A 14,167-nucleotide genomic window follows, 5' to 3' on the forward strand; every position below is an offset into this window, starting at 1 on the left:
ATAGCAGACTATGAAAAAGGACTTTATTTCTATTAAGAAAATAATGAGCATGCATTCTTGCATGAATTATGCAAGAATGCATGAATTAACATGAAACCAACAAGAGCAATGAAAAATCTCGCAGCTTATTCTGAACAGCTGGTGAGTCAATCTTCTCTGAACCTCATCAGTCAAAATAAACTTTATCTAAGGTGCATTTACATGTTGGACCTGCTCCTGTCTACATTGGCTCCATTGACTCCCTACACAAGCACAAACCAGAGGTAGAGTTTATAGTGCAAAAAATAATTACGTAATAAATAAATGCCATTTGCGATTATCCCCCACAAGATCTTTGCCTGGTTTGGGCATATTGTCCATGACACCAAAAACTGAACCTCTGAGGTGCAGGTATGTGGTGGAACTAACAGAAGGAACATGAGCCTAGAGCGCTGCAAAGGTTCAAGCCTGCCAGTGAACTGAGGCACTGCTGAATTTGGCCCCTGCAGTACATCATGGGGATGAATAGGGAGAGCTCAGTCACTGTCCAAACTAAATAAGCACAAAAGCCCTGCTGGAAACTCCAGCTTAAGCTGATCGCTGTGTCATCTTAGACCAGCAACAAACAGCTACTGTATTAGCTGGTCATGCAAGTTTAAGGTGGTTTTTGGAACATGGTAGCTGGTAAACCAGCTAATTGCCAGCTTTTTAACTGAATCAAATGTCTCAAAACTGACAAATTCAGAATCATCAATATTGTTATTGAACTGAAACAACATTAAACTGACTTGAGCTCAACAATGACACTACTGACTTCTGTAGAGCAGCTTATACAGTAGCTGAACTGAGTTTGTTTCATAATTGATGGACCTTACAGTTATTGTACAGAACTGAGCCAACACTGGCAGAATTTGAATTTGTCGAATATTTGAAGTTTGCATCAATTCAATTATTTTCCTGTTTATTACGATGAAGCTGCTTTGAAACAATCTGTTTTGTATAAAGTGTAACCTGTAAATAAAGCAGTTTATTTGAAATAAAATAAATGTTAAGTGAAACATAATGAAATATAAAAAAAACTTCTTATTTTATTTCAGCCAGTTTCCAAGGCAACATTTCTCATTTTAATTTAGTTTAATTTGATGTACTAAATACTTACAACTAAAATTGAAAATAAACTGTCCTGTAATAAAAAAAATATAGATATACAGTGGTGTGAAAAAGTGTTGGCCCCCTTCCTGGTTTTTTTTTTTTTTCATATTTGTCACAGATTCAGATCATCAAACAAATGTTAATATTATACAAAGATAATGCAAGTAAATACAAAATGCAGTTAAACAACAAAAACGAATACAAAACACAACCAAATTATTAAAACTTGAACTAAAATTAACAGAAAAGCAGAACATATAAAAATAAAATCTAATTCAAAATATTTAAGGCGCTGTTATGTAATTAGTTTGACTGTGCTGAAGCATTAAAAAAACTATTTGCAGGTATTTCACATACTTTTTTCTCTGAAAAACAATGCTACAAGCCAGTTATTCTTGTCAAATGTGCGTTCCATGTCAGAAAGTATGTTTTTGTTTTGGTTTTTGTGATTCCACCCACAATTTACCCAATAGTATTTTGACACCCCGGGTTGCTAGTTGGTTGAAAACACAGCATATTGCAAAAGATCTGGGTCATAGATTGCATTCACATAATTCCTACCTAAAAACCTCAGCATCCATATTCAAAGCTCTATGACCAGAGGTACATTAAATTTAGGATAAATCAGCTCATCAACTTACAGTGTCAGACTCATCACCTTTCATTGTCAGTTGCGATCGTTCATATTGTGTGCCCTCAATCTGGCAACCCTTGTGAGCGTAAAGTCTGAGAAGGAGGGACAGGAGAAACAACTCCCTCGAATATTTTGAATTTGAACCCATGTCAACCCATTTGCAGTACTCATTTCAACCGGTAGCTGTCAATATTACATACTGCACCTTTGATTGTGTTTATGGGGTGCAGTTTAACATGTGTTAATGCTTCGTAAAAAAACAAACAAACAAAAAAAACATATTATTTTTCACATAATTTACCTTTATTCCACACTGCTCTGCCCCTTCTCTGAGAAACGCGCTGATAATTTCCTGCTTTTATGAAGTCCCGCCCTCAGAAATAGGCAATGGGCTCTGATTGGTTAGCTAACCCAGTGTGTTGTGATTGGCTAAACCGCCTCTAGTGCGCGTCTATTCATCCTGCCCCTCACCTCAGCGGCATGTGCTCCGGTTGTATTGTAAACAACGGCGTCGTTAATATCGTTTATCAGTTTGAGCCCGATTGAGAAGCAGAGGATATTATTGAAGAGGATTGCGCAGAACCTGTGCAAGCACGGCTTTTAATAGTAGGCCTATGTTTTTTGTTTGTTGTTGTCTCATACTTTTAGATATGCTGTTATTTGTAAATGCTAATGCTTATGTTAGCTTTTAATATATGGTTTTATCCTGACTAAAGCTTTTATACAGTATGGCAACTGCACGCGCGTCCATGTTTAACGCTTCTCATAGCTATGTGAAAATAAGTGTATAATTGGAACAGTTCATTGTTGGAGCTGAGCTGAATGAGAGAGCGAGAGATGCAGAGCGTGTGCAGAGCAGGGGAACGCGAGGAACAGTATTAAGAACCGCTGCTTTAGAACATTGATTTTGAAACTTGTTCATCCATTAGAATTAGAAAAGACGAAATCTCTGTTTGCATTGAACTTTCAGCTTCGTAACTTTGCAGATATTGCTTATGCTCATACAACATCATTACACACTAACTAATGTTAAAAAAGTGAAATCGCAATCAGCCACCCCTTTAACAAAAACTATAATGCTTCAAAACCATCTAAATCTGGATTTTCCAGAGTTAAAACACAGTGTGAAATCTGTAGGAAACACTCTGTCCATTGTACCTGTCTGCTAGGCTAGCACTCTTTATTTCAGTATTGAGGTCGTCTGATCAAAATGTGTCTTGTCACTAATGGAAATGCAGAGGAGGCTGAAATAAATGAGGTGGAGAATGGGAGGTGTTTTTGTGAGTTAAAGCTCCTGGCTTTGCACTTGCTGTTTGGAAGAAGCGAGCGAGTGAGCAGTACCTGTACTTCCTCTCTCTCTCTCTTTCTTTAAAATCTGGTGCTCTCATGTTTCAACATGCGGATTTTAGGGAGCGTACTGGCCACCCTGTACCCGTATCCCTGGTGCTGCTCCTCCAGTCATTGAGCCGTGCTACTGGACGGAGAACTTCCAGTGGAGCTGGAGCTGGTGGAGCCACTGTCTTCAAAGACGGAGATTTCAATCTGGAAAGCCATAGTCAAGGGTTAAATGCTGTGATGTTGAAATATAACTGTCACGTGTTGGTTTCTGTTTAGTTCCTCTCTGTCCTTATTTGGTTCATTTCCTGTTCCCATAATTAGTTAATTATGGTTCATTTCATTCTATTCACCTGTGTGGTTTAATCATCTCGTTTGCTCCTTTGTTTCCCTTGCTTTATAAAGCTTCAGTTTCATTCTGTTCTTGGTCCTGGATTAATGTTATTTTTGAGTGGTATACGTGTGTTGACGTACATTAAAGACTCATTACTTCTACTCCTTCGTCGTGCGCATTCTCTACAACCACGTTCCATGACAATAACAGTGTATGAAAAATGTAAGGACCCCATTCAATTGTTTAATGAGCATTGTTTCTTGTGATGTCATGCCTTTTTAATCAGGAAATTTGGGTGAATATATCAAAGGGTTTATCAGCCAGTTTCAGGTGGCATCGTATTTACATTAATGCATTTGGAAGATGATTTAATCCAAAGCAACATATTGCATTCAAGTTACACATTTTATTAGTTCATGCAATCGAACCAATAAATTAGTCTTGCTTGCACCCTACTGTTTGCTTCATAAAATGTTAATAGTATTTTAATTATATGAATCAAAATTGTTCATATATAATTTAGATTTTATATTTTACAAATGTTGTTAAATAAAAATATACGAACAGGAGTTCAAGATCAGTATTCATTCATAGTGTCAGTCTTTTATCCCAGAACAGATTAAAAATGTAAAAGTTTGAGGTCAGTAAGATTTTTTTTTTTTAAAATACAGAAATAAATACTTTTAATTTGCAAGTATGCATTACATTGATAATTGCTCAAATGTGATAGACAAATTATTTCTATTTCAAATAAATGCTGTCCTTTTGACCTCTCTATTCATCAAAGAAAAAAGGTTTCCACAAAAATATTAAGCAGCACAACCTGTTTTCAACATTGATGATAATAATAATAATAAATGTTTGTTGAGCACCAAATCAGCATATTAGAATAATTTCTGAAGGATCACGCGACACTGAAGACTAAAGTAATGATGCTGAAAACTCAATCATACATCACATGAATAAATTACATTTTAAAACATATTCAAATAGAAAACATATTTTAAATTGTAACAATATTACAGTTTCTACTGTATTTTTGATCAAATAAATGCAGCCTTGGTGACTTCTTTCAAAGACATTAAAAAAATCTTACTGACGCCAAACTATTTAACGGTGGTGTAAGTACAATAAATATTTGTTTTGTAAAGTACACATAACATTTAGAAGGCCTTAACATTTATAGACATGCTCTAAAAGCCTCAAAACCCAAATTTGGATGGTAAAAAAGGTTCTAGATGAGAGTTGGACAGCTATTAAAGGCATTCCCTCCTAACAAGAAACTTAGACCTAATCAGATGTTGAGAATATGCAATATTTTGCAGACGTGGTAGCATAGCAATAATGGAATTTAACCCATCAACCGAATGATTTAATTTAAGTTGAAAATATCTTTCCTATGATTTAAACCAAAGCTCTGTGATGAGTTACTGGTGGTCAGTGTGGTAGGAACTGAATGGCTTCTATTGTTTGCCCATTGCTCCTAAGGTGACAGCTGGTTGGATTGCGCAGGACTGTGAGCTGATGACGGGTTGCCAAAGCCAGCCGGGCCTGCAGTCAGCGGGAAGAGGGAGGAATGGGATTGCCAAGCTAGCTTGATGGTTCACTGGATAGATTTCCCAAAAGGAATCACCCAAAATTATGGAATCCAAAGAATAATATGTTCTTGGAGGATCTTTTGGGAGTGCATTTACTGTCATACCTGAAGACTGTGGACATATAATAGACTTTGAGAGAAAAGGAACACACAATAGTTTCTTGAAAGATGCTGAAATTTCATTACGTTTGACAATTTAATATATATTGTGAAAAAAAGGAAACCAAAATAATAATCAAAAAGGAAACGGGTTGCCAAGGCAACTAGCAGACAATTGAGGTGCATGCAGTGCATTGAGCCTGATTTCTGCAAAGTGACAAGCATTCAGCCAGGCATCAAAAGACTTGACAGGAGCAATGCCGCAACATCTCATTAGGTGAGTTGCTTAGAAACAATTAGTCTAGTTCACGCTGACCCAACAAACGGCAACATTTTAAACTTCTATAGATGCCTGTTGGATTTATAATGTGAGAATCATAACCAGTATTTTCAAAATGGTTACACACTGACCCAACAAACTGTTATAATTGGATATAATTTGGTTGTAATTTGTTGGAATACCGTGTGAATAGGTCTCAAAGCTGCATTTATTTGATCAAAAATACAGTAACAAAAATAATTTTTATATGGTTTAAAATGTAATTTTTTAAACATGATGGCAAAGCTGAATTTTTAGCAGTCATTACTCCAAGCTTATTTGTGCAAAACAATTTTTTATCAGAAATTACAAGTAAATAATTACAAAGTAAGCACTAGTAATTACACATGAATTTGTTTTTGGAAGAAAATCTTAAATAATATTTTCTTGTAAAATGGAGTCCAATCATTTTTTGTTTTATTTATAACTTCCAAAGTTTTTTTTGTTTTTTTTACACAGTACAATGTCACATGATCCAGAAATCATTCTAATATGCTGATTTTGTGCTCAAGAAACATTTCTTATAAGAATGTCAAAAATGGTTGAGCCATGAATGGTTGACCATGGCCATTTGAAAGTATTTTACCCTAAAGTGACAGCTAAAAGTTTTTTTTTTCAGTAAGCAAATAAAATAAGTCATCAAAGTTTATAGATTGTACATAGCTCTTTCAAGGTGGTGCCAACACTTAAAAAAACATCCCAAGTGTTTGCAAAGGATACCACTCTCATGCCTCTCTCGATGGGGTCTGTAAGGAGCAAACCTCTGGGTGCATAGATCTTCTCATTCTGCTCCTGAATATACATGCTGATCTTTTTCAGGATCTGTGGGGGTCACAGAAGAGACACAGTGAAGAGGAAAGCGAAAGGTGATTATGATTAAAGTAAGCATAAGATAAAAACGAAATGAATGCATAAAAAAGCCACATGATACATCAAACTTGTTCTATACGCTGAGGTGAATACTAATAAATAGACAGTGTCATACAAACAAACACAAAATACCATCATGGTAACATGCATGACACTAAAATAATGCAATAAACATTAATTTAACAACATAAAACAGTATTACAGTTTTTAACTATCTAGAGTAAGGGAACTTACCATAGGTTTTTTGCAGCCTTTTACCATTAAAATTAGAATATTTTTTTACTGTGCATTTAAAAAATATATATTTTTATCATTAGAATTTTAATTATGTAATATTTGAATTATTATCAAAAACAACTATAATATAGCTTATCTAAAACAATACAAGTCTATAGTATTATAAAGCTAAATAAATGTGCATAATATTACATTGTATATTGTCAAAGCCATTTGTGAAAACATCAAAGCTGTATAACAGTAGTTTATTATTTTAGATTACTCAAGCTTATTTGTTTGACTTTTCAAGTGAGCATTGCAAAGGCTGTCTGAGTTTCTCTACCCCAGTGGGGTGAAACTGTGCATCACTTTGCTTTCCACTTTACAAAACCGGCCGTGAAAATGGACGAGATGTTTGTAATAAGGGAAGAAAAACGTATCTGTTCTGAGTTCAGTGGCCATGAACAAACTTCAGGATGAGCAATGACTCACAGGAGTAAATCCAACACATGCTGTTAATATGCTACTTGGCGCAACCCAAAATGAAATATGTTTTTCCAGTACAAAGTGTACAAGCACACTTTTATCCAAAAACTTGCATACATTTATCATGATAAAAGTTTCATGTAAATATGCAGTGAGCTCCAAAACCCTGAGACCACCAGTGGAAATGCCTTTTCATTACAACTTATATATCAGCATAATATATTGAGTGGAAAGTTGAACTGAAAAGTTAACATGAATATCTTAGTGTTTGGTATGTCGACCTTTAGCTTTAATGACTTTAACGGACTTACATTTACATTGATTCATTTAGCAGACTCTTTTATGCAAAGTAACTTGCATTGCATTTAAGGTAAACGCTGTATTGGTTCATGCATTTCCTTGGATTTAAACCCATGACATTGCTATTTGCCATGCTTACTTTTTTAACATAATAAATTGAAAAATAATGGTAAAGAAAATCTAAATCCTCAAACCTCCTGTTTATTTACAGATTTAAATAGGATTTTGAATTCCAGATATTCAGTACAGTGATTATTGTCAGTAACAGAGCTGGTGCTAGCTGTGGCATTCTGGGTCTCACAGTGTTTTATTTTGGATTTCATTTATTAAATGGCACGGTAGCACGGGTAAAGTAAAAGTTGTCACCAGAGCGCAACAGTCAGATTCCAGAAAAGTAAAAATCTCATCTCATTTTCTCATTAAGAAACTGATTTTTAGTGATATAATCATTCAAAAGGAGATCTGAAGTTGTTAAGCAATGATTTATGCTTTTGGAGAAGCCAAAAGAGCTCAATGGTAACTGTCTATTCCCATAAAGCATTGCAGATGGCATGAAGTCATTATGTCTTTTGAATTTTTTTAAATGCCTAGGGAAGAAATGAATGTCAAATAAATCACTGGAGGCAAGGCAACTTAAAAATTGGCTTGTGATTCCTGTACATATGATTGAAATAATTACTGCTCACTTTTTAATAATTCTAATAATAATATATTGATTTTTTTATCGATTTATTCAGATTTTACATTGGAAATGTGAAATGTAGTCTGTAAAATTTCCAACTCGTGTACCAGAGGTTGAGAACTGCTGCTGCTCAACAGAACGAAAGGTCATTTTGTAATTTACTGTCTCAAGCCTTGATGTGTGACACAGTGCAGCACGCTCTAAATCTTTGTCTCCACTGCCCTGACTTGTGTGTGTAATCACTCGTCTTTGATGAGGAAGATGCTTATCATGATAGCCCAGGGCATGAGAGAACTCATCCGTGTCCACTCATGTGTGGCCTCCTGTCAGCTGGAGCGGCAAACAAAAGTGCTCATCATGGGTGGGTGCAGTTTATCAGAGTTTGCCATTAAGGTGGGCATTTTTACAGTCTGGAGTTTACAATAACTCTCTGGAAAAGCCTGATGTGACCTCGGAGTTCAGGCATGAACGACGTCACTTTTCAAACATGTTAAAGCATGAAGATGAATATACTGTGATGCGAGAGAGAGACTTTCAACTTTACGTCCACTCTATCTCAGTGCAGGTGAAGCACACCTGTGTGGAGTAATTTGCTGGCCTTTGGAAGTATATCGCAGCACTGAATGCCATGTTATGATTTGGTCAGATATACCCACTGGTGGACAGGTGCTCACCACAAGGGAACTATTGTCTAAGTAGGGCGTATCTACGCATATCAAACCTTATCTCAACTTCGTTTGCCTGCTATTCAAAGAAAGTGATTTCCATCGGTCTCTGCGAACGTGTGTGGTCAGACTCAAATGGGCCGGCACATCAAAATGTTCAAACTTTCTAATGTTTTGGTTCTGTGTGAATCCTTGGGTGACCAGGCCTGAATGCTCGTCTTTGATCTTCAAAGGCGTCCATGGGTTGGAGCTGTTCTCAATCTTACATCTCAGAACTGGCTTCTTGATGAATGTTGAGTGTATTGCAAATGAAACAGGAGAATACTTTATCTTGATACCTTTTCATAGCGTGTCTCCATGCACAGGAAGATGATGTAGGCCGTAGCACAAGCCAGGCAGCCTTCCAGGTAGGACTGACCGCCAATCTTTTCAGCCTCTCCATAATAGCAGTTCAGCGTCTTCACTGTTTCTTCGAACAGGCTCCTCTCGATCTGCGCACAACAGTTAGGTTAAACTCATTCAGTGGATCCTCTGCAGTGAATGGGTGCCATCAGAATGATCCACAAATAACTCACACAACTCCAGTCCATCAATTAACGTCTTGTGAAGCAAAAAGCTGCATTTTGCAAGAAACAAATCCATCATTAAGATGTTAAAACTTCAAACCATTGCTTGGTCCTCTATCCATAATACTGCTTACCACAATGAAAAGTTGTCTGGTTTGAATCAGGAGAGAAATCTGCACAGATCAAGCATTGTTACTAGTGAAAACTGTCCAAAACAGTTCTAAACAAATGTGACCCTGGACCACAAAAGCAGTCTCAAGTCGCTTGGGTATATTTGTAGCAATAGCCAAAAAACATTGTATGGGTCAAAATTATAGATTTTTATTTTATGCCAAAAATCATTAGGATATTAAGTAAATATCATGTTCCATGAAGATATTTAGTAAATTTCCTACCGTAAATATATCAAAACTTAATTTTTGTTTAGTAATATGCGTTGCTAAGGACTTCATTTGGACAACTTTAAAGGCGATTTTCTTAGTATTTTGCACCCTCAGATTCCAGATTATCCATATCTTGGACGGCCTGAGGGGAGTAAATAGCTAGCAAACTGTTCCTTTAAGATTGAGGCAATCAAAAGTTTTAAGAAGAAAATAATTCATCATGGGATGTGCAACCGCATAAATGAAACTTACCCTGCTGTCCAGCTCTGCAGGGAACTTGGTCTGGAATTTGCAGATGGTGCTGTCACTGTAGTCTCTCTGAATGAAGACCTTGGTGGCCAGAGATGCACTGTGACGCAGCTCCTGAAGGTTGTGAAACTATACAAAGAGACACAAAATACATCAGCAATATCTCAAAGGGGGCGCTCATGAGCACACTTCTGAAACTTAAAATGACAAATGGCACAGTCACTAGGCCAGTGATATGACTAGCGCCTTGTGTGTATATCATTTTAAACATTTTCCATGTAAATCATTACTTGCACAGTTAAATCATTGTACATGTGGATAAGAATTTGTGATTTGACACTTAAAATTGAGAGGGTCATGACAGTATGCCATTGTGTCAATTAAATTAATGATTTATGGTTTCCATCTCTTCCAAGACACACAGAAAACCTATGATATAAAATGATAGAGACTGGCCCTACATCAAGAGTCTATCAAAGTGAAAAACGGACAGGGGCCTCTGAAGCAATACTATTTTAAAATATGAAGGAATATGTATGCATGTTTATAAAATCCGGGCCAGAGAGAAGACAGAGCATCAATCAAAAGAAGGAAAAGAAACACTCAATGAGTTGTTTTAAGACTTTATGTGTAAAAACCATCTTCACCAGCTCTGGAAACATCATGAAATAGATTCAGAGAGCCAAGAGAGAGAATGAAACCTGATAGATCCAAGACACAAATCCAGCTCTAATGACCATTTGCTGTGTCCCATTTCACCTGATTCTCTAATTGACAATCAGACAGACATATTCCAGCACTCAGTCTGTCTACAGTGTCTGCCGGCAAAAGTATGTTTCATAAATTTCATTTTCAAATAGTAATAACTGCATGAATTAAGAACAGACTGCAGTTTTCTGTCTGAGAATATCACTTAACACACTGTAAGCAATGCATCAGTTTCTTTATTTTGAGACGTTGTTCCCCCCTTGTAAACAAATCCGTATTTTAACAGATCAAGACATAAGACAAGGCTCACAGCTTTATTTTCAGCAAAAATTAATTGGCCTCAAAGCTGCGGTCTCATTAGTGTAATTGCTGAAAGCTTTGACGCCAAAAATAAGTCTATTGTTAATTCTCTCTATTGCTAACATAGTAAAGTTACTTTGCAAGGCCAGTGCTGAAACATACAGAAAGAATGATAAAGGTGTAATGGTTCTTTAAAGGTGTGAAATATGACTTTATGGGCTGTAAATGACTGGGAAAAAAAAATCACAAATAAAATCATTTTAATACCGGCATTGTTTCTCCTAGAAAGTAATGAGATTAAAGGGATAGTTCACCCAAAAATGAAAATTACCCCATTTACTCCTCAAACCAGGTGTATACAACTTTCTTCTTTTCTTTTTACCCATTTTATTAATTTCTTTATATGTCTATAACGTTTTTTTTTTTTAGATTGTTATTTTAGTAAATCAAGTCAAGCTAAATTAAATTAATAAATGTTGCATTGGCACCTGCTGAAGTAAAATAAGTTATAAAAAAAGTTATTTTATAAATATAAATATATAAATAATAATATTTTTCATATTGTGTTTCATTTCAGTTAACAAAATATTTTTATGGTTTTAGTTTCAAGTAACGTCTCGGTTACTTGTGTAACCCCCGTTCCCTGACGAATTGGGATCTCGGCCGAGAGCCCAATCACCTTCGAGTGTTAACTAAACAAGCCAATTACAGTTGGCGTGCGTGTTTCGCCACGCACACCCCGTCCTGCAGTGCGGGTATAAAAGGAGAGTGCATCAGTTTTTCGCTGAGGAGCCGAGACTATGTGCCCCGGCCGTTCAGCGGTGGTACAGCAACTGTGGCGACGGGACGTAATATCTCCGTTCCCTCCTTCAGGGAACGAGGGTTATACAAGTAACCGAGACGTTCCCTTTCAGTCAGTCACGTTCTACGTTACGAATTGGGATCTGTATGGAAAACGCCACTATTGCTGACCCCCTCCAGTGCCCTGCGGAAGCCGGCAAGTCCCCCCACACCAGCTGGGGTGGAAGATAGGACAGCAGCTAGGCAGAGGTGTCCGCACTGCTGTTCCATGCAGTGGTACATTGGATAACACTGGGAAAGCATACCCAGTTGGGAATGCTACGGAAGCCACATCCTGCGCATAGGAGGTATCATGTGGAATTACACATATGGACTGGCCCAGGGCAGTGCTACATATGGAAGTCAAGTCAAGGCATGTCACCTTTATTTATACAGCGCTTTTAACAATACAGATTGTGTCAAAGCAACTGAACAGCATTAATTAGGAAAATAGTGGAAGGGAAATCCCTGCGGTCGACTCAACACGCCTGGGGTGAGATGACTACGCAGCAGAGATGGCAGTGAACAACTGCCAGGGAAAGACACGGGCTTACCGTGAGGGGGCATGCACCTAGCCCAGCACAAGGGCTGACCTTGGGCATGCACACGAGTGCTGAACCTGGCGTCTGGCGCTCCGCCACGCCTGACTGCCGAGGGTGCGGGAGGAACTCCAACAGGGTTCGCCATGGGGAACTGAACTGAGAAGCAAGAAAGCACACGTATCCGGTCCGTAGAGGGGAATGGCGCAGCCACTCCTCTCGTAGAGTGAGCTCTCACTCCGAGGGGGCATGGTAAACGTTGGGCCTGGTATGCCAAGACTATAGCCTCCACTAACCAGTGGGCAAGTCTTTGTTTGGAGACAGCCTTTCCCTTCTGCTGACCTCCAAAGCAGACAAAGAGCTGGTCTGAGGTCCTGAAGCTCAGCGTACGGTCCACGCAAATGCGTAGAGTGCGAACGGGACAGAACAGAGCGATGGCTAGGTCTGCCTCCTCCCCGGGCAGCGCTTGCAAGTTCACCACCTGATCCCTGAAAGGCGTGGTGGGAACTTTGGGCACACATCCAGGCCGGGGTCTCAGGACAACCTGAGAGTTACCCGTTCCGAATTCTAGGCACGAATCGTCGACCGAAAATGCCTGCAGGTCCCCTACCCTCTTGACCGATACCAATGCGGTGAGGAGCGCTGTCTTTAACGACAGAACTTTAAGCTCTACTGACTGCAGAGGCTCGAAGCTCCTCCTTCAAGGGGCCATCAGGACCGAGGGGAGATCCCAAGAGGGTAACAGGCGAGGGCGCGGAGGATTCAGCCTCCTTGCCCCTCTGAGAAACCTGATGATCAGGTCGTGCTTCCCTAGAGACTTACCGTCTACTGCATCGTGATGTGCGGCAATGGCGGCAACATACACTTTCAGGGTGGAGGGAGACAGCCTTCGCTCCAAGCCATCCTGCAGGAAAGAAAGCACGACTGCGATCGGGCATCTACGGGGGTCTTCCAGGCGGGAAGAGCACCAACCGACGAACAGGTTCCACTTCAGCCTGCAAGCGTGTCTGGTAGATGGGGCTCTAGCTGAAGCGATGGTGTTTACTACCGCTGGAGGTAGCCCACCTAGAACCTCCGCGTCCCGTCCAGGGACCATAAGTGGAGATTCCACAAGTCCGGACGCGGGTGCCAGAGGGTGCCCCCTCTCTGAGAAAGGAGATCCCTCCTCAGAGGAATTCGCCAAGGAGGGGCTGTCGCGAGGAGCATCAGTTCGGGGAACCAAGTCCGACTGGGCCAGTATGGCGCCACCAAGAGGACCTGCTCCTCGTCCTCCCTGACCTTGCACAGTGTCTGCGCGAGAAGGCTCACTGGGGGAAACGCATATTTGCGTAGGCCCCGAGGCCAGCTGCACGCCAGTGCATCCGTGCCGAGGGGTCCCTCGGCCAGGGAGTAAAACCACTGGCAATGGGACGTGTCCGGGGAGGCAAACAGGTCTACCTGAGCGTCCCCAAAGCGTCTCCAAATCAGCTGGACTGTCTCGGGGTGGAGTCGCCATTCTCCCGGAAGGGCGGGCTGACGTGAGAGCTCGTCGGCTGCACGATTGAGCTCGCCTGGGATGTGAACGGCGCGAAGCGACCTCAGATGCTTCTGACTCCAGAGGAGGAGATGGCGGGCGAGTTGCGACATGCGACGGGAGCGTAGACCGCCCTGGTGGTTGATGTACACAACGGTCGCAGTGTTGTCCGTACAGACCAGCACATGCTTGTCGTGTAGCAGCGATTTCACGCGGCACAGAGCCAGCCATACTGCTTGCAACTCAAGGCAATTGATATGCCACTGTAGTCGGGGCCCCGACCAGAGCCCCGCAGCTGCATTCCCACTGCGATCTCTGCACGCAAGACATGAGCATCCCTGTCCAGCACCGAGGATAACCAAATGCCCCTGAACTTGGGAGGGCGCCGGGCGAATTGAATC

At 39.9% G+C, this 14,167-nt stretch overlaps 1 protein-coding gene across 1 annotated transcript in view; it reads right to left on the bottom strand.

Annotated features, from left to right (window-relative positions):
• Window positions 1–2,806: 2,806 nt before the first annotated feature.
• The window catches only part of golga7bb (golgin A7 family, member Bb), a 23,499-nt gene continuing 12,138 nt past the window's right edge, over window positions 2,807–14,167 (bottom strand). Inside the window, 4 exon segments of the mRNA XM_071582431.1 lie at window positions 2,807–3,307; window positions 6,170–6,271; window positions 9,007–9,159; window positions 9,870–9,995. Of these exon segments, the coding sequence (XP_071438532.1) occupies window positions 3,224–3,307; window positions 6,170–6,271; window positions 9,007–9,159; window positions 9,870–9,995 (465 nt within the window). The 3' untranslated portion in view covers window positions 2,807–3,223.

This window comes from Sinocyclocheilus grahami, unplaced genomic scaffold (genome assembly GCF_001515645.1).
Source record: "Sinocyclocheilus grahami isolate Dianchi unplaced genomic scaffold, SAMN03320097.WGS_v1.1 scaffold297.1, whole genome shotgun sequence".
Lineage (NCBI taxonomy): Eukaryota > Metazoa > Chordata > Actinopteri > Cypriniformes > Cyprinidae > Sinocyclocheilus > Sinocyclocheilus grahami.